Below are 24678 nucleotides of genomic sequence, written 5' to 3'. Positions count from 1 at the left end.
GGTCCGCCCACCTCCCGCCCCGCCCGAGCCCAGGGAGCCCAGGAGTCTCCCTTGCCTGCCCCATCGGAGCCGCCGGAGGTGGAGTCCGCCTCCCGGACCCCCGAACTCCTGTGCGTGCCCCTCCATGGTGCTCTAGGCTGTGGAGGGCAAGGCCAGTCCCCGGGGGCAGGGTGAGGAAGGGGCCCCCATGCAGCCCTGCTGCGGATTGGCGGGAGGACCCCAGGCTGGGCCAACCCAGCAGCCCCCGGCCAGGAGCGGGCATCCCAATGGGGAAATCGGCCAGGAGGGGCTGGGGAAGCTGGTGCCTTCGCCCGCGCCCCGTGAGCTTTACCTCCGTGCGACAAGAGCGGTGGCTCCGGGCGGGGCCCACGCAGCTGGAGCCTCCATCTCTCCTGCGGGACCAGAGCACCGGGAAGACCTGACCGAGACCCAACGTCCCCGCCCCCGTTCTGGGGCTCTCTGCAGGCCCCAACTTCTGCGGGACTCTCCGGTGGGAGCAGCAAGGTGAGAGGGTGTCCCCCGACCCCACCCCGTAAATCCCCCAGGTGGGAGTGAGCGACCCATGTTGGTACTCCAGAAAAGCGGGACTCAGAGCCCTACCCACCCTGTAGTTTGGATTTAAGGCGGGACTACTCCACTGCATCTTAGGCAGATTCCCAGAGAAGACCCGAGGTGCATGAGATATAATACCCACCCGCCTGGCACAGCCATCCTGCGATCTAAGCAGGACATCAGTATAAGGCCCTTAGGTTCATTCCTGGTCTCTCATTCCTCCTCACATAGGGTTCTCAGGAACAACCCCTATACAAACCGGGACAGAGGCACCTCACTACTCCTTCTGTGCCCCACCTTCTCCACTGACCCTGCCGGAGTGCAGCACACACAGCAAGCATTTAATAAATCGCTTGAAGTGGGGAACATCTGTACTCGGTAAAGAAGCCACAGGAATTGGGAACTGCTGGTTGAAGATTATTTACCAGTTCCAGCAAAATTGACTGCACCTGCCATACTGCAGGCAGGTGCAGCATCAGGAGCTGGCGACCAGGGGCAACAGGCAGCACGCGTGCTCCAGCTCAGAGTGGAAGGCCCTGGGAAATGGTTTGATTTCCTGCGCTGAACTGATGCTGCTTCCAGAATGAATCTGCTCCTTGGTGGGTTCTGCTGATGTGGCCAGTGCTAGCCTAGGCCACGACCACCTAGCCCACCACCCAGAAGGCAGCATCCCCTGCTCCTGCTTTAACAACCTGGCCCATTTTCATCTCTCCTACCTCTGGGAGTAGCAGGGGCGCTCCCGGAAGCTGACACCCCCTCCACAGGTCCGGCTGCAGGGGCTCCACTGGCCCCAGGGTCCCCAGGTGTCACTCTGCCGCCTCACCTTGGGAGCCTGCAGAAGACAGGACCATGCATCAGCATTGCCCACTCACAGCCTGATCCCAGAGGCCCCTCCAAAGATGCTCTGCCTAAAACCCTCCCCCACCCATCAAGAAGTCTGGGATTCTCCCTTCCAGGGCCCGCCTTTAGGACTCAGCAACACTGCCGGGCACCCCAAAACATATTCCTTTTCAGAATTAGCCTGCTTTCCTCATAAGGAGCTGAGAGCCAGGCCTGGAGGGCGGGAGCAGGAGCAGCTGGGAAGAGTTTGGAGTTTCAGGGGCCACTGGAGGGAGGGACCCTACAGCCAGGGGCAGTTTGAGGGTCCAGGCATTTGTAGGTTAACCGTGATGTAGGGAAGGGGGCCCTAAAAGAAAATAAAGGGAAGCAACGTGGGGGGATCCTGCTAATCTGGCCGAGACTCCCAGGAGTACCCCAATATTCATCCCCTCCTCCCAGTACCCCAATATTCATCCCCTCCTTCTCCCATTGTGAGAGAACGCTTGAAAACTTGACTCAGCTGGGTACCTGGCTGCCCAAAATTAAAAAAAAAATACATTTCCTGGACTGCCTGCAGCTAACTGTGGCTACATCACTTAGTTCTCATCAGTGAGATGTAAATACAAGTGTTGGGCAGCTGCCGCAAATAATCTCAAGAGAGAGCCTGCGTGAGCCTTTGTCCTTTTCTCCTTCCTCCTGTACTCTTTCAGGCTGTCTGGGAAGCAGATGTGATGACTGGAGTTGGAGCAGCCTTTTAGACTGTGAGGTAACTTGGAAATAGAGGCTTCAAACAGTGAAGCAAAGATAGAGAGACTCTAGAGCCTGGAGGATTTTGTGCAACAGAATAGCCCCAGACTTCTGACCCCTGGGTGTTTATATGAGAGAGGAATCATGTCTGTCTTATTGAAGAACTGTTATTTGGGACTCTACACAGGATTATAATCCTAGCAGGTACACTTTCCCACCAGAAAGATTGGACCCCTTGCAGCTGGCGTCAGGAATCCACATGCCACACACACATTATCTCATTTCATCCTCACAACAACCCGACAGACCCCATTGCATGAATAAGAAAAGTGAGGCAGAGAGAGGAAACCACAGGGGAAGAAGTGGGCACAGTAGCCGGCCAGCCTCACTGCAGTCCTCTGCTCCCCTGCCGAGGCTGTGCCCCCACCCACCTGGGGGAATCAAATGAGACACTAGATGATTCCCTACAGGGGTGGACAGGGATTAGATGTAACTTCACAATTTTCCCAGGAGGCATATGGTGTACATGCAAACATTTGCTGGAAGGGGACTTTCTTTTAGGGTATCACCACTTAAGACTCCCAAGGAAAAATACCATTCCCACTTTTCAGAGAAAGAGCTCAATGGTCACATAGAAAAGCAGCCGGGCACGGTGGCTCATGCCTGTAATCCCAGCACTTTGAGAGGCCAAGGCAGGCAGATACCTGAGGTCAGGAGTTCGAGACCAGCCTACCCAACATGGCGAAACCCCGTCTCTACTAAAACTACAAAAAATTAGCCAGGCGTGGCGGCGGGTGCCTGTAATCCCAGCTACTCGGGAGGCTGAGGCAGGAGAATTGCTTGAACCCGGGAGGCGGAGGTTGCAGTAAGCCGAGATTGCATCACTGCACTCCAGCCTGGGCGACAGAGAGAGACTCCATCTCAAAAAAAGAAAAGAAAAGCAGGCTCTTGCTTTCATGGTGATCCCTGAGCAGCTTCACTGAATCTCAGGTGAGGAAGGACGTTTACTCATCTCTAACATCCCTGGTGCCAAACATCTAGTTATCCTTGTCTTATAACAAAACCCAGAACACTGAAGCAGAACAAACCATGCACAAACCACGCTAAGCCTGCCGAACCACACACAACCAAGAAGGAAGGGCTTGCCAGATGAAAGGTCTTAGCTTTCACTTTGTAAAATATCTACTCCTTCAAGTCTAACTTGGACAAAAATCTCTAAGCTTTCGAAACCACTGAGCCAAAATATCAAAGTTTTCTCTGAATGAAAGTTAAACTGAAATTTACTTGGATCAAGTTTCTATTTCACAAGGAAGACACTGAGTGTTGAGCGTGAAGGGTGACTTTCCAGAGACAGCCTGCAGCCCCAGCTGGGACTCTGGCACCCGCCCCCCCCCCCCCCACAGCCTCATCCCACATTTTAAGTATTCAGGAGAGGTCTTCAGGGGTGGCTGCTTTCTTAGCTGCTGGGTTGGGCCTGGTTGTCAATTACCCTCTGACTAAGGCCTGTTTGGATGTCTGTCTTGGCTCCTTGGCACAGCAGCCAGCAAAATCCACCCTTCCCTGGAGCTGGGCTGGGTGTACTGGTGTGTGGCCAAGGGGTACCCCTGCCATGGAGCCACAGCCTGGCCATCAGGATAAGGCAGGGGCAGGACTGGCCTGAACAAGGGCCCCCTAAGGGACATGCTGTTTCCAGAATGCCCTCTTGCCTCCTGTGCCCAGCACCTGTAAGGCAGGTGTCCACTAGCCAGGAGCCCTAGTCCGTCCCATCCTAGAGCCGTGCTCTGTCCACACACTCCACACTGTCTCTCCAAGGAAGGAAAGCACCTTCAGCCACAGGCAGCATGAGCACACTCTTGCTCTGTAATTACCCAAACCGTGAACTGCCCGACGTGGCGTGAAGCCGGAATGAGCTGATCCAGCCAGCCTCACCTGGGGCCTGCCCTCACCTGTCTCATGCTGCGCTAGGCGCCCCACCCATGCCTCCTTCAACTCCCACCTGGAGCCACTCAGGGGTCCCCTTTCCTGCTGCACTGTTTCCAGGGGAATCAACTGCCCAATGTGCATGTGTGTAAGAGAGAGACAGAACACATGCACACCCGCGTGCAGATGGGAGCAGAGGCTGAGGCCCAGGAACACGCAGGCTGCCACCTTTATTCATTTACTCATTCTGTTCAGACTGACCGCTGACAGCGTAAGTGATCCAGAGAAGGTGCTCGGACTGGGTGGTTCCTGCCCCAGCAACAGAGGGAGGCAGTGGAGCTGTGAGCGGGGCCACACCCCCTGCAGACTCACAGAGGGCAGGGAGAGAAGAATTCTCAGCCCAGGCTGCGCCCAGCCCCATCTGAGACTCACTGGGAGGAGGTGGCAGCCGGATGAGGCTACTCAGCGTGGCCTTAAGGGAGAAAAGGTTTAAGAGAACCAAGGGCGCTTTGGAAACCTTAATTTGTTTCATCTGCATGACAACCTCTGGGGTGGGCATTATTACTCCCAAATTAGAGCAGTCTAAGGCTTATTTGCCTAGGATCATGCAGCTGTCCAGGTGGCTCTGGGATTTAATCCTGGGGCCTGGATGCTGTCCTCGTGCCCCCTCCACCTGGGCTTTGGCCTTCATGCAGCTGGGCCACCAGCACGTGGTGAAGGACCTGAGAGTGGCATTTAGGAAGCAAGATTCATGGGGTGGCAGAGGGGACCGTGGGTAGCTGGCAGGTGGTCGAGAGGACATGAAAAAGGCTGCCTCTAGCCCACCCACCGCTCCAGCTGTGGCCCATGTTGGGTTCACAGGGCTCTTGAAGTGCCATCTATGGGATCCACTTCTAGTGGGAGAAGTGCCCACTGCCATCCATCCTGCCTGCCCCACACACCCCTGCAGAGGAGTCCTGCTCAGCCTCCGCCCACAGATGCCAGACGTGGCATTTCCCCCCCCCCCCCGACCTCCCCATGGCAGAAAACAGTTTGGGTCCTTTCGCAGGGATCCTTCCTCTCTCACTTCCTGCCTGCCTCACAGAGGGGTGGGCAGGGCTGTGGGTCACCCTGGGAGATTTCTCCTGGGGCAGGACAGGGCCCAGCTGCCTCTGTGGCTTCTATTCTGCCAGGCACTGAGCCAGGGCAACACCCAGCTCTGCAGACCCCCTCCTCCCCAAAGGTGGGGCCTGTGGTCTAGAAGATTCCTTGTACATCCTCAAGACCCAGGGACCTTCTCCAGAGAGCCCTGGCCTTTGGGCCCCTGTTAATGAAACAGCAGCTCTGACCACCAGCCAGCTTCCTGTGTCCACTGTCTTAATTCGCAGTCCAATACAGTAGCCACTAGCCACATGCGGCTGTTTAAATTAATTATGGCCAGGCGTGGTGGCACACACCTGGAGTCCCAGCTACCTGGGAGGCTGAGGCAGAAGAATCACTTGAACCCAGGAGGTGGAGGTTACAGTGAGCCGAAATCATGCCAGTACACTCCGGCCTGGGTGACAGAGTGAGACTCTGTCTCAAAAATAAATAAATATTTTAAAAATTTAAAAATAAATTTAAATTAATTAAAGTCAAGTAAAATTAAAACTCACCTCACCCACATTTCAAGTGCTCAATGGACCTAGGGGCTACCTATTGGATAGCAGAGAAACAGGACATTTCTGCCATCTCAGAAGGTTCCACAGGACAGCCCTGCCCTAGGTGCTACCCCAAGGGGAATGGAAACGACTGGCACTCCAAACCTCTAGGCCAGAAGACTCCAGCTTAGGGAAGCCGTGTTTGGCTCCAGGCAGAAGACAGGTGTCTGGTGGGATGGACCACCCAGCCCTGCACCTTGGCTGCACCCGCCAGGATTGGCGGGGACTTCATGGAGTGCTCCCACCACCTTCTGAAGGAGGGAAGCCCTGGGAAGGTGCCATTCCTACACACTGCGCCCTGCAGCCGGGCGGGCAGTTCTGGGAACCCTGGCCAGCTGGCTTCAAGGGCCCAGCCCTTTCTGAGGGAGCTCAGCGGTGCGGGCTCGCCTCCTCCCAGCCCAGCTTCCCTGACATCGCCCCTTTCCTGGGGACGTTGCGGGCGGGCCCGCGCGTCCCCGCCCCCGCCTCCCCTGCAGGTTCCTCCGGGGGGCGGGGCAGGACCGCACTCACCGAGGACCCGGGCGCTGGAGCCAGCAGCAGTGGCACGAGCAGGAGCAGCCGCATCTCAGCCTGCGGGAGACGCATCGGGTTAGAGCGGCCCGGGGCTCCCACAGCTGTCCTGGGCGCGGGCGCCAGTGTGTGGGCGCGTCTCTCCCTATGGCCCACAGGTGACCAGGAGACCCGCAACAGGACCGCCGGGCGCGCCTCGGTGCACCGCAGAGAAAACAGCGTGAGGGCGCCCCGCCGGGCGGCTCAACATGTGAGCGAGAAACGAATGGCCCATCCGCAACTGGCAGAAGTTCAAGAACAACTTGTTTCAGAGTTCCAGAGGGAAAAAAAGAGAGAGCAATTAAAAATACTTCCATGTGGTTGAAAAACAAGTTCAGAATCCGAGTAATTAGACTCACTTTTAATTCAGCAAGATTCCTTTTAAAAAAGCTATTACATCAGATGTTTAAAAACTCCTAATATAGGCTTTTAAAAAATCAAGTCTCTGAAGACACTTTGAAAACCCAAATGCTCTAAAAGTGTTAATTGTATCCCATTTAAAACCCAAGCCAGCATTTCTCTGCACAGGGAAGCTCCATAAGCAGCCTCCATAACCAACGTGTGTATGCAGTGCAGTGTGCGCCGTGCAGTGTGTGTGGTGCAGCGTGTGTACAGTGCAGTGTGTGGTGCAGCGTGTGAGCCCTGAAAGTGCAGTGCAGTGTGCAGTGTGCAGTACAGTGTAGTGTGCTCAGGGCAGTGTGCAGTGCAGTGTGTGTGGAGTGTCTCTGGTTTGATGTGTGCATGCATGCAAAGTGCATGTGCAGTGTGCGGGGCGGGTCCATGTGCAGTCTGGTGTGTACTATTTGGTGCAGGTGTCCAGTCGGTATACACGCTGTGCAGTGTGTATGTGTACATACATGTCGCTGTATCGCAGAATGACATAAACAATGTGCGCCCTTCAGTACAAAACATTAAACAAGTACTAGCGTGCAGGTTTGAACTTTAAAATCTGTAATTCTACCAATGTTCTAATTTTTTTAAGATATAAAATGACTTCTGCTTACAAGGATAAAAGACAGCATACAGAAGCCAAGCTCAGCAGAAATGTAACCTGGCATATTGAACAATGTACACACTCGTTAATTTGGCACAGTGAGTCATTGAGTCATTATTTTCGTGGTCAAGTTCGAGATTCCTGGGGTTGGAGGGTGAGGGAAGGGGGTTGCTGCCAGGGCCCTGCCTCTGCTCTGCTGGGGGCAGCTCCCAGAGCAGGAGCCCCCTGCTAGGGCCAGGCTAGGCCTGCTAGGGCGGGCGAGGCTGGGGAAAAGACGGGTGAAAGAAGAATTTTACTTGTAATTACTCAGAACACTACCGCCTCCGCTGCAATTTCACTGAACTCCAAGCCCATATCTGCCATTCCGAAGTCTGAAAAGTTCAGTTTTTTCGGTTCATTTGGTGGCAAACAACCCCTTCGACTCCAAGGCCAGTCCGGGTCTGGTCACGGGGCTACTCCGAGGGCCGTGGAAGCTCGACCTCTCCTGCCGCCCGAGGGCAGGGACCGGGTGGCCCCGGGCACGCAGGGTGGGCGCCCTCAACGTGATGTTCCCGGGGAACGCGTCTGCCTTGAGCTAGGGCCGAAGGCGGCGGCCCTAGGCGCAGAGGGCGGGAAGGCGGGTGGCCGCCAACCAAGCCTCCCCATGCATGGTCCCCAGCCGACTCCGGGACCGCCGCAGTCCGCAGACGCCCGTCCCCGTGGCCCCCGCCCACGGCCCCCCTCTGCATCGGTCCAGCCCTGACCAGGCACCCCGCGTCCCCACCCCAGGAACGCGCCGCGCACCCCCGAGGCGGAGAGGCGCGGTTCCCACGGGAGGCCCGGGGTGGCCGCGCAGGTGCCGGCAGCCGCTGGGGCTCCCGGACGCTCCAGGCCCGCGGCCCAGTGGCACCTCCCGGGAGGGGCGCACGGTCTCCAGGGCCTCGCTTGTACCACGCGCCGGGAGCGGCATTCGCCTGAAAGAAGGTCCGAGCGGGGGGAGGGTGCGCGCCGGGGCCATCCCGCACCAGCTCCCCGGCTCTCTGCATTTCCTTTCCTCCAGGCCGGGGGCGCGCGGTGCCGAGCGATGACCCTGCGCCCACCTCCGGAGAGCGAGCCGGGGCGGGGTCTTCTCTGCGGCCCCCACTTTCTCCGACACCCCCGTCGCCGTGAGCCAGGCGAGCAAATTCCTGCAGAAGCCCCGGGGTGCGGGGTCCCCGCCGCTGGGCGCCCGGGGGCTTCCAGTCCCTCCGCCTCCCTACCTGTCTTCGCGGGCGCCGGGAGGCTGCAGCCAGGGCCGCTCCGTCGGTGCTTGCCCAGGCCCAAGCCCGCGAGGTCGGCCGGGCCGCAAGGAACGCCCGCAGGGGTGGGACTTTCTTTCTCCGCCGCTGCCTGGCCTCACCCTCCACCTCGCCCTGTCTCACTTACCCACCTCCAATCCCCGTGGGAGGACAGAGCCCTTCGTAGAGGCCCTCGTGGTGACCGGTGTTGCCCGGGGCCTCCACCCGCTTGGGTCTGCGCCAAGGCTTGGCTCATCCTTCACTCTGGTCACCCCGTCTGTCCTCTCTTGGGTCAGCGCCAGTCACCTCTCCAATCCCATTTCCCCTTGCCCAAGCCTTCTAGCTCTGCCCTATCCGCTCCTCTTCATGCCTATCCTACACACAACACACCTGTGTCCAGCCACCACCTTCTCCACCCCTGGATCCTATTCTTCAGCCGCAACTGAGTTTCTCCGCACACGCTGCTGTTACCCATCTCCCAGCACCTTTTCTCACTCAGAATGCGCTCTCCCAATCCCCTCTACCTCTCAAACCCCTGGTCAGCCCTCAAAACCTTGGTCAAATGTCACTTTCCTTCCTTTCTTCTTTCTTTCCCTCCCTCCCTTCCTCTTTTCTTTCTTTCTACTTTCCTCCCTCCCTTTCTTCCTCTTTCTTTTCTTTCTTTCTACTTTCCTCCCTCCCTTTCTTTTTTTTTTTTTTAGACGGAGTTTCACTCTTGTTGCCCAGGGTAGAGAGCAATGGCTAGATCTTGGCTCACTGCAACCTCCACCTCCTGAGTTCAAGCGATTCTCCAGCCTCAGCCTCCCTAGTAGCTGGGATTACAGGCGTCTGCATGATGCCTGGCTAATTTTTGTATTTTTAGTAGAGACAGGTTTTCACCTTGTTGGCCAGACTGGTCTCCAACTCCTGACTTCAGGTGATCCACCCACCTCGGACTCCCAAAGTGCTGGGATTACAGACGTGAGCCACTGCGCCCAGCCTTCTTCTTCTTTTTTTAAATAGAAACAAGGTCTCGCCCAACATGGTCTCGAACTCCTGAGCTCAAGCAATCTTCCCACCGTGGCCTGCCAAAGTGCCACCGTGCCTAGCATGTCACCTGCTTTTGAAGCCGTCTCCACACCACCCCAGGCCGACGGGGTGCATGTCCTGCTCCCTCGGTTTCTGTCCCTGTTGCTGTGATTTGCTCAGCTGTGAGTCCCGGGGGGCAGGGCCTGCAATGCAGCCCCACCACCTGTGCCAGGGCACTAATTAGCATCAAGGCAGGGGCTCAACGCATGTGATCAACTTAATTTGTTTTCCTCGTTGTCCTTTTTCACAACCAAGACACTCTTTGCCTACCATTCTTTTTTTGAAACTGGAATTCACTCATCTTTAGAAACTGGTCCTGGACATGAGGGAGGTTGGGGGGAAGAAGTTGGGGAGAGGTTGGGGGTGGGGTGGTGGCGAAGGCTGGTCCCCTTCCCCCACGCTGTTCTGCCTTTAGCCCCTTGCTGGCCCTGCCACTTCTCCCTTGGCCTCATTTGGGCAAAGAGAAGTCACCAGCGGGAAGCTCAGCCCCACTTCAGCCCCCTGGCTCCAGCAGCTGCCTGTTTGGACAAAATGCTTATTAAAACATGGCCAGTGTAAATCAGTTTAAATCAGGCGCATTTCTTACCTATCAATGAAGACAGGAGGAGCAGCAGCTGTAGCGGGGCCCCTGGGGAGTTGTGTGAATTCTTAAGCAAAGATAAAGCTTGGCAGAGAAAGGGGAGTGGAATCATGCAGCCTCTCTAAAAAGGAAAAGCGCTTCTTCCATTCAACAAGCCCCACTCCCTGACCCCACCAGCTGGGACTTTTCTGAGCTTGGTCAAAGGTCCTCTGTTAAGTGGGAGGAAAATGCTTCTCCCGCTGCAGGGTGGGGGAAGCTGAGGCCCAAGGAGCTCACTTTCCTGCTGTGTCCCTGCTTTTCCTATGATCCTTTCTTCTCAGACACCCAGGGCTGTGATTTCTTATGCCTCACGCCAGCTGCAAAGAGGACTCTGAGGTTGGGAGGCAGAACCCACACTCAGTGGTAAGGGACTGTCTTAGACCCACCAGCCAGGCCCTAGCAATTACTGGCTTGGGCAGGAATTTCTCTTTAAGCCTCATTTCTCCTCTGCTTACCTCACAGAGATGTGAACAGAACTGATGCATTAAAATAGGGTGGTTTAGAAAGAAGATTCCAGGAAAAAGTGTAAGACCTTCCTTCCTATTGTCAAGTCCCCTCTGTGCTGGCCCTATGCCACTCAGTGTCTGCACCTGAGACGCCCTCGCATTGGGGGTTTGGGGTAGCCTGGGGCGGAGGCAGACCTGGACTGGAAGGCTGCTCTGCTTCTCACTGTGTGTGTACTTGGGCAGGTCGGGTCACCTCCTTAAGCCACAACTTGCTCACTTGAGACTCATACAGCAGGTGGTAGAGTAGGGAAGTAACTGGTTTCCATAAAATTCCTACTAGATGCAGAATAAAAGTTAGTTCTGATCTGGGCGCAGTGGCTCATGCCTGGAGTCCCAATACTTTGAGAGGCTGAGGAGGGAGGATTGCTTAAGTCCAGGAGTTCAAAACTAGCCAGGGCAACACAGTGAGACCCTCCATCTCTACAATTTTTTTTTTAATTAGCCAGGTATGGTGGCAGTTGCCTGCAGTCCAAGATAGGGGTCCCCAATCCCCAGGCCACGGACCGGTACCTGTCCATGGCCTGTTAGGAATGGACACACAGCAGGAGGTGAGCAAGCATTACTGCCTGAGCCCCACCACCTGTCAGGTCAGTGGCAGCATTAGATTCCCACGGGAGCATGAACCCTATTGTGAACTACTCATGCAAGGGACCTAGGGTGTGCGTTCCTTAGGAGACTCTGATGCCTGATGATCTGAACAGGATCAGGCTTTAGACTGGAACAGTTTCTTCCCGAAACCATCCCACCCCGCTCCCAGACCTGAAAAAATTCTCTTCCATAAAACTGGTCCCTGGTGCCAAAAAGGTCGGGTACCACTGGCCAAGCTACTTGGAAGGCTGAGGCAGGAGGATCAATTGAGCCTGGGATGTCGAGGCTGCAGCGAGCTATGATTGCACCACTGCACTCCAGCCTGGGCAGCAGAGCAAGACCCTGTCTCTAAAAAAATTTTTGTTAAATTTCTGTCCCGTGCTCCCGCCATGTGTATCCTCAATTCTCTACATTTTCATATCTCCACAGATTGCAGATCTAAGGATGAGGCTAAGAAAGAAGTGGCCAGATCTCTTTGTGTGGTTGGGTTGGGATGGAAGGCTGGAGAGAAGAGAGAGGGCAAAATGCCAAGAGCCTCGGGGCTCCCAGGATTCACCTCCTCCAGGAAGCCTTCCTGTACATCTGGCTCTGCACTCCCATCAGTGCCGGGCTTTGCCCTAGCACTTTCAAACTACTGCAGTGATGTAGTTGTTTCTCTTTCTCTCTCATAATTGTGAACATTGCAAGGGCAGAGATCCATTTTCATGTTATACCCTGGACCAGAGGTTCATGGTGGCCCTGAAGGTTTGCCTCAAGAGAGGGGCTTTGAGAAGTGTAACTGGTGACCAGCCTCCAGTGGCTGCACTCAGCCCCACACCAGGTTCTGAAGACTCCCCCTGCACCTCCTCCTCCCCGCAATTCATCTTCACAGGCGCTCCCCTGTAGATCTCTCGCACATCTAGTCCCGTCTCAGCCTCTGCTCTCAGAGGGCCCGAACCAACGCTTGGGGTTCTTGGTTGCACACCACAGAAAAGGACTGAGTCAGCTTAAACAGGAGAGTTGCTTAGAAGAGAGGCAATGGGAGATCGCAGATTGACAGGAGGGCTGAAGAATCAGGCACGCGCTTGGGCTGGACCCCCGACAATGTCCTAGTTGTAGTCCAGGAGCAGTTGCAGTTAGGATCTATGCTGCTCTTCCGCTGGACGCTGAACTCGTGTCACCACCAATTTTAGGCAATGCTGACACATGCCATCCCTAGAAAAAACCCTGAAGGGTCCTTGTAGACTCACTCCCCACAGGAACATGCCTGTACTCTGATGGCCAGGACCTGAGAAACAAGAATTGGCAGGGTCCCCAGGTGGAAGTTCAGATGGCAGCTGCCCCAGAAAACACATGTCCACCAGCACAGGGTATTTGTTGAACTCCCATTGAACTGAATTTAGAGGATGCTGCTTCCCTCTTCCTTCATTTGGAGGTTGTTCATCCAAATATCTGAGTGCCTACGCTGCGCTAGAAGCTGGGAGAGACCGGCCCAGTGGTGGTAACTGTTTAAGCTTCAGCTTGCTGCAGGAGGCAGCACTGCTGTGCAGGTGGATTCTTTCTCACGGCGTTTGGTGTAGATGCTCCCACCATGGCTGTTTTCAAGCTACCAAGGTGACGTCACCAGACGTGGAGTTGGGAAGAGATGCAGTCAGCTCTCCCAGGCGTGGGCTCCAGCTCACTAGGTCTGCTCGGGGAGTTTACACTCTAGTGGGGACTTGCATTCTAGTGCTGTGTGTGTCAGTTTAGACTAAGCTGAGTTTTACAATCAGAGTATTCAAACATTTTTACGATAAAAGTCATAGAACCGATGCCACAGCCCACTAGGAATCCAAAAGGAAAAAAGATACTCCACATCTGAGGCTGCTGCATTTATTTCTCTAACTTCTCCCCACCCCCCAATACATATATTCATTTCCCTTAATACAGTCATTCAAACGCTGGGAACAGCAGGAAGGCGAGGGTCAAAACTCCACTCCGTGCTGTGCTTCCAGATGCCACCTCAACCTTCCTTCCCCCATTGCGTTGCCATATCCAAGTCAGCTCTTTGGAGCACCATGCCAGACCACTGGAGTGGGAATTCAGGGCTCAGTGTGTCTGACAAGTGGCTGTCAGGAGATAAGCCACCTGGCCTTTGGAGGGGAGTTTTACCCTTAAAGCTGAGACAGAAATATATAATAGCTCCTCCCACCCTTCCCGCAGACAAGAAGGCCATCCAGAGGGAAAGAACAGGAATTCCTGGGATGTCCCCTCAGTGACACCAGGCCCACGCTGACTCGGATCCCAGAAAGGGCACCGGGATGCGGGAGAGGCTGTGTGGAGGCAGGACAATGCCTGGGGAAGGAGAGCAGAGACAGTGGGAAAGGAAGGGGCTTTCCAATGCTGTTTCTGACTAGCTCCCAGCCAGCAGCCCCAGCCGGCAGAGATCTCATCCCCTCTGCCCACAGGGGAACACAAACTCCAACCACAGCGACCCCAACCACAGCCTCCTTTGGAGAAGCTGGTTGAGACATTAAGGGAGCTGCTGTGAGGAACCCACCCTCACTTCCCAAAGGGGAGAGCAGCTCCTGGCCCAGACCCCACAAAGGTCGGTGTAAGGTGTGGAACCAGCTCAAGAGCACAGGCCTGGAGCATGTCTCTGGGCCTTGAAGCTCCAGGTGGGCACCCCAGACTCCCAGGCAAGCCTGGTGTCCTGTGGCCGCCTGGTGGCCCCTCGGATGGTTGCAGAGGGCAGCAAGTCCCTGTTCTCTTGTGATGAATCCAGTGAGCCAGGCTCTGAGGTCCCTGGTGCTGTCCCTGGGGGGCTGTCACGGAGAGGGGCCCTGGATTGGTAGCCCCAGAGGCCAGCAGTCAAGGCTGTTTAGAGCCTTTCGTCTTGGTCTCACCCTCCACCATGCTCCTGGGACACTTCCCATCTACCCTGTGGCTTCAGCCTCTGTACCTGAATGGTTCTCAGCCCAGACACTGAGAGACAGCCTGTGTCTCGGGCCAAAGACCTGGAAACACAACCCAGAAGTCAGTGGGCCAGTGCCTCGCAATCCTAAAACAAGACTTCCCCGAAGCTGAAGGGAGGGGAAATAACTTTTCTTTTCTTTTCTTTTGCTGCAGTGCTTCTCTAGCTCTCATTTCTGTGGGGACCTGTTATCCTGGACCCCTACTTTATAGTATAATGCCACGGGAAGATGTACAGACACAAAACTGGGTCTAAGCTCTTTATTTTTGCAGTTTTCATATCACTGTTAATTCTATATATCTAGGTCCCAATCCCTTATCAGAAACTCTTGAGGCCAAACGTGTTTCAGAATTGAGAATTTTCCAGGCTTTAGAAGTGACTAAACTGCATATTATATAATACTCCCAGCAGGCTGGAAGCCCTCTTTTCACCATCTCGGCTCACTGCAACCTCCGCGTCCCAGGTTCAAGCAATTCTCTTGCCTCAGCCTCCCCAGTAGCTGGGATTACAAGCACACGCCACCACACTCAGCTAATTTTTGTATTTTTAGTAGAGATGGGGTTTCACCATGTTGGCCAGATTGGTCTCCAACTCCTGACCTCAGGTGATCTGCCCACCTTGGCCTCCCAAAGTGCTGGGATTATAGGCGTGAGCCACCGTGCCTGGCCAGAAGCCCTCTTTTTATGTTTATTTTTTTGAGACGGAGTTTTGCTCTGTTGCCCAGTCTGGAGTGCAATGGTGCGATCTCGGCTCACTGCAAGCTCCACCTCCTGGGTTCAAGCGATTCTCCTGCCTCAGCCTCCCGAGTAGCTGGGACTGCAGGCGCATGCCACCACGCCTGGCTAATTATTTTGTATTTCTAGTAGAGACGGGATTTCACCATGTTAGCCAGGATGGTCTCGATCTCCTGATCTTGTGATCCGCCTGCCTTAGCCTCCCAAAGTGCTGGGATTACAGGCGTGAGCCACCGCGCCCGGCCAGAAGCCCTTTTTAATCAAAACAAATCAACGAGCAAAACCGCCGCACATACACACTCATAGCTCTGCGGCAAAACACACAAATGTCCTCCTAAAGGGCATAAAGTTCAGTCAGGTATTACGGACACATTGATAAGAAACCTTTCAGTTTTCAGAGCTTTGTAAATTTTGCCCATTAAACGCAATATAACGCAGAGCAGATGGGATTCAGATGAGCAGCATTTGCGTGATGTGGTGGGCGGGGTGGCCTACTGGAATCACCTCCTGGTGGTGCCATGAATGTGGTCCAAGCTTGGGGGCAGGGAGTAGGGAGGCACGAAGCCTGGGCAGTCTTGGGTCTACCACTCCTGGCTGTAACATCTCAGGCAAGCCAACCTTCCTGCATGGCAGTTTTCTCATTTTTAAAAGACAATAGATTGATGCAAATAAAAAATAAATACTAAAATTGAAAATTCCCAGGAATCCACCACCCCAAACTCTGAGAACAAAGTGAGGCAGCAGAAAGCTGGAGGTGGCATCCTCTCTGAAGGGGAGCGGCACACACCCGTGTCGACCGGGGCCTCCAGCGCAGGCCTCCAGGCAGCATTGGCACTGAAAGGCAGACTGTGACGGGCTGTCCTGCTCGGCCAGAGTTGGGAGCTGAGGCCTGGCTGGTCAGTGTCTCTCGCACCAGAGCTTGTGACCTTGGCATCACAGGAAGACACTGAATAAATAAGGCACAGCTTCTGGGAACATCAACTTTAGGAGTGTGTATGGTGGTGTCAAATATTTTTGGTGATGGTTTTTTTTTTTTTTTTGAGATGGAGTCTCACTCTTGTCACCCAGGCTGGAGTGCGGTGGCACGATCTCGGCTCACTGCAACCTCCGCCTCCCGGGTTCAAGCAATTCTCCTGCCTCAGCCTCCTGAGTAGCTGGGATTACAGGTGCCTGCCACCATGCCCAGCTAATTTTTGTACTTTTAGTAGATATGGGGTTTCGCCATGTTGGCCAGGCTGGTCTCGAACTCCTGACCTCAGGTGATCTGCCCGCCTTGGCCTCCCAACGTGCTGGGATTACAGGCGTGAGCCACCATGCCCAGCCGTTTTTTTTTTTTAACATTAAAACACGTCTACAACAACATGCATGAACTTCAAGGACTTCACGCTAAGTGAAATAAGCCAGTCACAGAAGAATGAATAGTGGGTCGTTCCACTCCTTGTGAGGTTCCTGGAGTAGTCAAATTCACAGAGACAGAGCTGGAATGGGGGTGCTGGAGGCTGGGGCGGGGAGCTGTTTTGTGGTGAGGAAGGAGCTCTGGAGATGGGTGTGTGATAGCTACACATCACTGTGAAGGAACTTAATGTCACCAAATGCACACTCAAAAATGGTTAGGATGGTATATTTTATGTTGTATTTTACCCAGTAAGACAACAAAAAGCATATATTATGAAATAAAACTTTTGGTTTTGGTAAAACTCCAGAGAACTCTCCACCTAAGGCTGCCACCTTGGACTGTGTCCACATCCCTCAGTGTCTCTGTCCTCTGTTGCTTGAGCAGCTTTAGTGAGAAAGTTGAGAGAGGTTGTGAGACTGCGCTACCAAGGCCCACTCAGACGAAGATTCGGTTCATCAGAAATGGGGTCCAGTGCCCCCGTCCTTGACAGTGCTGGGGGCACAGCCTCTCCCACTTACCTGCGGGCAGTGACTCTGGGAGCGCTCCTCCTCCTCTGTAAAATGGGGCTAACAGGCCCTACCCATAGGGTGGGGTGAGGACAGGAGACAATGCCTGTGATGGGCTTGGCATAGTGTCTGCGGCATATTAAGGGACATGCTCAAGGGACATTGGTTTTATGAAGCAGTACCTTCCTCTGGGGCTTTTCTTGGTTAAATGTGGGGTATGTATTAACAACCGCCCTATCCTTTATTCCCCCTGCATCCAATGTGGTGACAATGACCCAGGACAAACCCATACATCTCTCCAGATGTCACAAACGTGAACTGGGGGAGGAATCCTGTTTGGATTCATCCTGACCACCATTTATAAATTCAGGTCTCCTGAAGGGATAAGGCTGGTTGACTTCGGCTCCACACTCTCCAGCACAGCCTTGTAAACAGGGGCAAAAGCTGGTTAATGTTTGTTCTTACTCACAACAATTCCCACGCACATGACCTATTGACATCATTCTGCACGGAAATCCCCTCCCGCAGACCCCGCAGCCACCCCTACAGTCCTTCACTGACTCACCATTTATTAGGCAACTGCCAGGAGTTTAAGAAATGGGACGGCGCCCAAGCTCCCTGGAGGGTCAGGCAGTGGCAAGGTGGCCCCTCGGTCTGTATTTGCCATCCTTAGCTCCTGTCACCGGGCTCGGAGGCATCAGGGTGACCCATCCATTTCCCTTTGCCTGTCCAGGCAGCCAGAGTCTGCAGACAAGGGCGGGACTCGCTCTGAAAACGACAGGGGCGAGGGAAGACTCGCCAAACCACAGGGAAATGAGAGAATCAGGTCCCCAGCCCCTCCCAGCCCGGGGCAGAATCCTCGGGCAGAGCCATCTGGCAAGGAAGGAGCTTGGACTGAGAAAAATGCGCTGGAGGTGGGCCGCATCCAGGGAGCCAGGAGCGGAGGGAGGGGCTGCGGGAACATCTGGGTTGGCCAAGTTCCCAGTGGGAAGATGGGGCCAGATTTGTCTTCAGCATTGGGGCGGGCCAGGGGGCCCTCCGCGGAGTGGCGAGGCCTCACCCTCTTTCCCACCGCTATGGAGCACTGCCAGGAAGAGAGAGGGTAAAGGAGCCCATCAGTTGACTGGCAGAGCAGCAGGGCTCCAGGCGGGGTCTTGGTGGCACTCCAACTCTGAGACTTGGAATGGGCCTCCCTTCACAGGAATGTTTACCAAAGTATGTTTTGATTTAAAAACAAAAATCAATTCATGCAATAATTACCAAATGCTTGGAGCATCTTGGCGAACCGTGTTATTACATATCTTTAATGACAAAAGCTGCATAATCACTTATAACATGTCTATGCCTTTATCCATAGTGCAAGAGGGGAAAGAGGGAATTCTGGTCCTTGACAATTGAGAAAACAGAGTCCTCAGAGATGACCTGCCATGTGTGTGGACAGGCAGAGGAGCCGGTCCCTGTCTCCTCCCTCAAGTGGGCTGCACTGGCTCCATCGCTGTGGGCCCATCTGACACATGGGGCACCCTGGCTCAGTGGGCAGCACCCTACATCGCCAGTGCAAACAGCCTGTGCCGTCAACAGCACATTAACCCAGGCAGGCTGGCTTCACTTTCAGGTCTGACAGAGGCCAAAGGGCCTAAAATATCCTGAAATTAATTTCTGGATGCCCACAGAAGTAACCTGAGAGCCAGAGAAGGCACATTTACAAAACGTGAAACACTGGCTGGGCACGGTGGCTCACGCCTGTAATCCCAGCACTTTCGGAAGCCAAGGCGAGCAGATCACCTGAGGTCAGGAGTTCGAGACCAGCCTGGCCAACATGGCGAAACCTCGTCTCTACTACAAAAATTAGCTGGGTGTGGTGGCGGGCGCCTGTAATCTCAGCTACTCAGGAGGCTGAGGCAGGAGAATCACTTGAGCCCAGGAGGCAGAGGTTGCAGTGAGCCGAGTTCGCGCCACTGCACTCCAGCCTGGACGACAGAGCGAGACTCCATCTCAAAAAAAACACATAAAAATAAAAATAAACAAACAAACAAACTGTGAAGCACTGGCTCAGCTCTCCCAGCCCTGGCCTAGGGGGCAGATATGAAATAAACCAAAGTGAAGGCAGACACCCTTGCAACCGAGCATGGCCTCCAACACCCTCACTGTGTCCTCAGACTGTGCTTGGGCCTGTGCAGGTTCCCCAAGATAAAAAACCCTTCCCCTTCTGCTGGGATGTTCCAGTCCTCAAGCCTGGTGACATTTTAAACTAGATGACCTTGGAGCTGGGTGATTATAGAGAAGATCCCTGAACTGGGAGCAAGGGGGAAAGGAAAGCTGGGCTAGCAGACACCAAAACAAGGCCTCCCGAGCAGATGTCCCCTGAGGGAGGAGGAGGCATGGAAGCCATTTTCGACATTTCAGAAAATCTGAAGAACTCATACATTCATGTATAAATTTATAAACTATAAATTATAAATTTATAAATCATACATCTAGCCCACATAAGTTAAAACTCAGTTATCTCACTAAATAAGTTTAATACTATTTTGTGATATATGTGGGTAAATCTGATTAGTAAACAGAAAAACCAGTTATTACAAGTCATAGGACAACATTTTTAAAAACCTGAATGCCAGATAAAGTTCCAAATTTCTCTCTTCGGTTTCTCATCGAGCATTTGGAAGACCACTATGTCTCCACCCCTGTATGGAGATGCACTAGCCCTGAAAGCACTCTCTTAAATTCAGGTATTTAAATGTAGTATCATGTTTAGCTCCAGTCTTGCTTCCCCTTTACATCATATGTGTACTCTATCCTTGAGTTTAGTCTACGACCGAGAAAACAAATCACAATCAGACTTTCACCGACAGGTCCACCTTGAGGTATGCTATAGGTTTACTCCATAAGGGTAAGAAAATCCTTTCCTCTTATGCACGAGAAATTGACCTTGGGTTATGTATAGTCTATATCAAATCCTATGCAATTAAAAAAAAAAAAAAAGCAGGCCAGGCACGGTGGCTCATGCCTGTAATCCCAGCACTTTGGGAGGCCAAGGCGGGCGGATCACCTGAGGTCAGGAGTTCGAGACGAGTCTGGCCAGCATGGTGAAATCCCATCTCTACTAAAAATATGAAAAAAAAAAAATTAGCAGGGCGTGTTGGCATGTGCCTGTACTCCCAGCTACCCAGAGGGCTGAGGCAGGAGAATCGCTGGAACCCGGGAGGCAGAGGCTACAGTGAGCCGAGATTGCAGCACTCCAGCCTGGGCGACAGAGAAAGACTTCATCTCAAAAAAAAAAAAAAAAAAAAAAAAAAAGTAGAAGAAACAGAGGCAGCAAGAGCATGTCTCCCTTTCTGCCAACAATTAGGACTTGAACAAATCTGGTTCCCGAGGCTTTTCCCGTCTCTCCCTTTGAAGGGCGTGGCATACCAGGCACAGGACAGTCCATGCAAGCACATCAACCTTCTCCAAGCATGGGACACTCCACATGTTGAAAGACCCCTGTGGTAGATTAGGTCATCATCCTCTACGTCGCTACAAGTCATGTGATGAAGGAGATATACTCTAAGTAAATATGAAAACAGATTTGGTTAGCTAATTGGATTTTCCTCTGAATAAATCATCACCTTTATTCAAAAACCAATTATCCATAGGTGTCTCCCAGGTACTTCCGTCTTCCTGATTTTTAGTACAGTATATGTCCTTTGCCTTCTTGGCCAATTCAGGCTTTTTCCCCCTTTCCAAACTGAGTTCAAAACTTTATTTCTGGCTAGGTGCAGTGGCTCACTCCTATAATCTCAGCACTTCAGGAGGCTGAGCTGAGAGGATCACTTGAGCCCAGGAGTTCAAGACCAGCCTGGACAACAAAGCAAGACCCAGTCTCTACACAAAATAAAAAATAACTAGCCAGGCATGGTGGTGTACACCTGTAGTTCCAGCTACTCAGGAGGCTGAGGTGGATCCTTTGAACCCAGGAGTTCAACAACGCAGTGAGCCATGATCGCGCTACTACACTCCAGCCTGGGCAACAGAGCCAGACCTTGTCTCCAAAACAACAACAAACCTTCTTTCTGAGAAATTTCTGATTTTAAACCCCTGCTTTTGTGGATCTCTCCTTTACTCTTTCTCATTCAACTGACAAGTCAACATTGCACTCGTACTCAAGTATGCTGTCATTTCACTTTTGACCAGATCCTAAGCTACTCTCCACACCGCACACAGAAGGGTCCCCAGGAAGAAGGTGTGGCATGGGCTGACGGAAAGCTACGGGACTTACCTAGAGACACAGGAAACCCAGCCTCACTACCCTTGCTTCTCAACCCTGCTCAAAGTCCGTCCTCATTCTCATCAAGATCACCATTGTCCCATCCTGGTTAACACGGTGAAACCCTGCCTCTACTAAAAATACAAAAAAATTAGCCGGGCGTGGCAGGCGCCTGTAGTCCCAGCTACTCAGGAGGCTGAGGCAGGAGAATGGCATGAACCCAGGAGGCGGAGCTTGCAGTGAGCTGAGATTGCGCCACTGCACTCCAGCCTGGGCAACACAGCGAGACTCCGTCTCAAAAAAAAAAACAAGAACACCATTGTCAGGACCCCTAAAAATCAGAAACCTCTCCCAAGTCCTGATGCCTCTGTAGGAGACTCCACAGACACTGCCTAAAAGAGCCATGAAAACGAATGATGCCTCCAATTCTCAAAGGAGGGAATAAACACTCCCTGCTTCCTGATGCCCTTAGCAGATGTAGCCGGGAACACATCAATGTCTTATCTGCCCCCTTCTGAAGACCATGGCCAACTGTGGTTTTTCTGCCATAAATGTATTTCTGATCAATCATTTCCAGATTGTATGTTATTTACTGTTTAGAAACAGAAGGTTTTATCAAGTTTGGGGAATGGAGTGAGAGGACATTCTATGCTCTACCAGGTCAATAAAAGTAATGTTGCCTTTTCCCATTAGTGTGACCTACATAATTTCTTTAAAAAAAATCCTCCAGCACATATCTGCACTGTACAACATACGTCTTATAAGTTTACAGTTTCTTCTGACATATTTACATTAATGTGAAAGTTATTAGAAAAAATATCTTTCAGAATGTATTAAGGATAGCTGCTTTGGGGCTTTTATAAACAGATTTAATATTACACTCTTCAGAGGTGTGGTGTGCTATAATCCATACCACTTTCTTATGAGTTAAGAAAAGAAACAACGCATTTGTTTCTAAACTTTTTTTTTTTTGAGACAGAGTCTTGCTCTGCCGCCCAGGCTGGAGTGCAGTGGTGAGATCTCGGCTCACTGCAATCTCTGCCTCCTGGGTTCAAGCGATTCTCATGCCTCAGCCTTCCGAGTAGCTGGGACTACAGGCACCCACCACCACGCCCGGCTAATTTTTGTATTCTAAACTGTTTCTTGATAAGTGCTAGACAGTTCTGCGAGTTACAGTTATACATTATGATACTTTCATGTAAAAAACACTAGCACAGCTGGATTCATGCAGTCTTTATTAATCTGACAAATACAGAAAATCTGCAATCAGCTATCAAAATTATATCTTACCAAGAATTTGAAAGGTATTTATAAAAAAGGTGTATTCACAGTCTGTCTGAATTAAGTACAAAGCAGTGTCCACAGAAGCAGAAGGCAGACAACATGTGAGAGTAAATGATCCCACTGAAACCCTCATCCCAGCACCTCCAAGGACACCAAAAACAAGACAGTCCTGTACTTGCTACTAAATGCAGCTGGTTTTGAAACTGCCTAGTCTCAACAATTACGTATTTCGAAAGGAAAATTGCTTTCTGGGAAATCGTCCCTGCTACACAGACACACAGACCAACTGGCAATGCCGCCACCACACGTCAGGGCTCAGGGTGGACCCAGCACATCCACTAAGAGGCACCCTGCTGCCCAAGGCTGTGGGAGACAGCTTTGATGTTCAAGAAAGGGGTTCATTTCAGCACCAGGGTGCTTTTTTATATGCAAATCTGAGGTGTTTCCCGTTAGAGGAGAGGACTATGCAGATGATCACATGCAGATGTCTCTGAGCTGTGAGCCCGATGACAGCTTTGTTGGTACACTCTGGCCAGCCATTTCACAATGCACTATGAAGAGCTGAAACCTCTGTTTTTAATCTCTTGTGTTGTGGGAATTTAAAGAGGTGAGAAGATCACAAGGATCACTTCTAGGCTCAAACTTATGATTATATGATAGTTTCCAGCCCAAGGGCAAAACCAAATGTCCAATTTTCACGTCTCTTTCCAAATTCAATGTTGGAAGGCAGGTGAGGAGGTGAGGAGAAGGGCAGGTCAAACTGTTCCTTATGTCTAACAGCAAATTTAGAGAAGGAGTACTTTACTGAATGGATTGATTTCTGAATCAAGTCACTTTTATAACACCAATGTATAAGCCCTCAGTAATGGTAACTGTTAAAAGTGGTTATTTGACAAATACCCAATATTTTAGAGAAGTTAAAGAAAGATGGCATATACCAGAAAACAAGAGATTATAACTACATTCTGAGAATTTATCTTATTCATCTTTGCATCCTCAGACTCCAGAACCTACGGGAACACAGAAAACACTGAACAAATCTTTTCATAGTGGTTTCTGAGCTCTTTTTCTTCCAGGGTTAGATCACAAATGATCAAATATACAAAGCCTTGGGGGTTGGGATCAAAGGCTTCCCGCAGTCATCTAACCCTGGGAGACCTTATTTGGTAGTTAAACTTAATATTTCACACTCTACAAGTTATATCGAGAATACATACACTGTCTGAGGCCAAGTAAATAACAAGTAATAAACATCATCTGTTTGGGCATCTATTGCAAAAGGAGGGTTTTTAAAAGCAGAGGGACTACAGAATGGGAATCCCGGAGTCTGAAAGTAAAAACACTGCCTCTTCAGTTGTTGCTTCTGTAGTAAAATCAACAAATTGCTTACTTATGACTGTTTTCTTCCAAGTTGCTTAGAAAGCTTCTACTTTTTCTGATTGAGAAATTGAGTCATTTGGAGTCAGAGCTGTGATTCTAGGAACACACACGAACCTACTGAGAACCAAAAACAGGAAGGTGAGTCTTTCCTCTCTGAAAAAAAATCTGCAAATCTTCCAAATATGATTGGTATTCCCATAGGCATGTAATGACATTCTGTCCATAAATACCCTTTATTCTGTAGCCCAGTCAGACTCAGACTCTTAGTGGCTACTTTCCTTCCTTACTGTCTTCCATCTTTTTATTAGGCAGATTGGTTTGGCTGGTCATACTCTACTGCTGGTTTTGCCCGACTCTCTAACCACCGCCTGTCCCGTGTGAGTGAAGGCACATCCTTATGGAAATTGCTACTGTTCTTTCCAGTGACAATCTATTTTTCATGGTGGAAGACTAGCATTTGGATGTTTTAGGAATGACTGAACTAATTCTAAAAAGAATGTTTGAGGGAAAAGTTCTCTGCCTGAGATGAATGATTTAAAGAAATAAGATGGGCTGTAGTCTCAGCTACTCAGGCTGAGGTGGATTACTTGAGCCCAGGAGTTCAAGTCTAGCCTGGGCAACACAGCAAAATCCTGTCCTTTAAAAAAAAAAAAAAAGGAAAGATAGGTTCTCTGTACACTGTCTTACAATGTGGCTGAGATGTGGCTCAAACTTGGAGAAAGAGACAGAATGATTGCCATCTTTCTACACAGGACAATCAGTAATACATAGGATGGATTTAAATACACACACCCCACGTACCCTCTTCAGAGAAGAAATGTATCATGAAAGGTGCAACACATTTGGGATCCTTACACAAATAAATTACTCTAGATTAGGGATCCCTCAAGAATGCTTCCA

General features: G+C 51.8%; 1 protein-coding gene and 1 long non-coding RNA gene across 4 annotated transcripts in view; one reads left to right on the top strand and one right to left on the bottom strand.

Moving 5' to 3' along the window:
• PAPLN (papilin, proteoglycan like sulfated glycoprotein) overlaps window positions 1-6495 on the bottom strand; it is a 35167-nt gene extending 28672 nt beyond the window's left edge. For 2 of the 3 annotated variants that reach the window (XM_034937777.3, XM_063596301.1), the window contains exons 1-3: window positions 6228-6493; window positions 1269-1384; window positions 332-392 (exon numbers count right to left, since the gene is read on the bottom strand). In XM_034937777.3, the coding sequence (XP_034793668.1) occupies window positions 332-392; window positions 1269-1384; window positions 6228-6302 (252 nt within the window). In that variant the 5' untranslated portion in view covers window positions 6303-6493. Of the gene's footprint in view, window positions 1-331; window positions 393-1268; window positions 1385-6227 lie in introns of all 3 variants that reach the window. The other variant, XM_063596300.1, reaches the window with a different exon arrangement.
• Window positions 10-2027, top strand: LOC134728983 (uncharacterized). Its single transcript, XR_010109822.1, has 2 exons — window positions 10-504; window positions 784-2027. It is a non-coding gene; the product is annotated as an uncharacterized LOC134728983 (long non-coding RNA).
• Window positions 6496-24678: the final 18183 nt, after the last annotated feature.

Source organism: Pan paniscus, chromosome 15 (assembly GCF_029289425.2).
Source record: "Pan paniscus chromosome 15, NHGRI_mPanPan1-v2.0_pri, whole genome shotgun sequence".
NCBI classification, from domain to species: Eukaryota; Metazoa; Chordata; class Mammalia; order Primates; family Hominidae; genus Pan; species Pan paniscus.
This window is presented reverse-complemented; position numbering and strand designations above follow the sequence as displayed.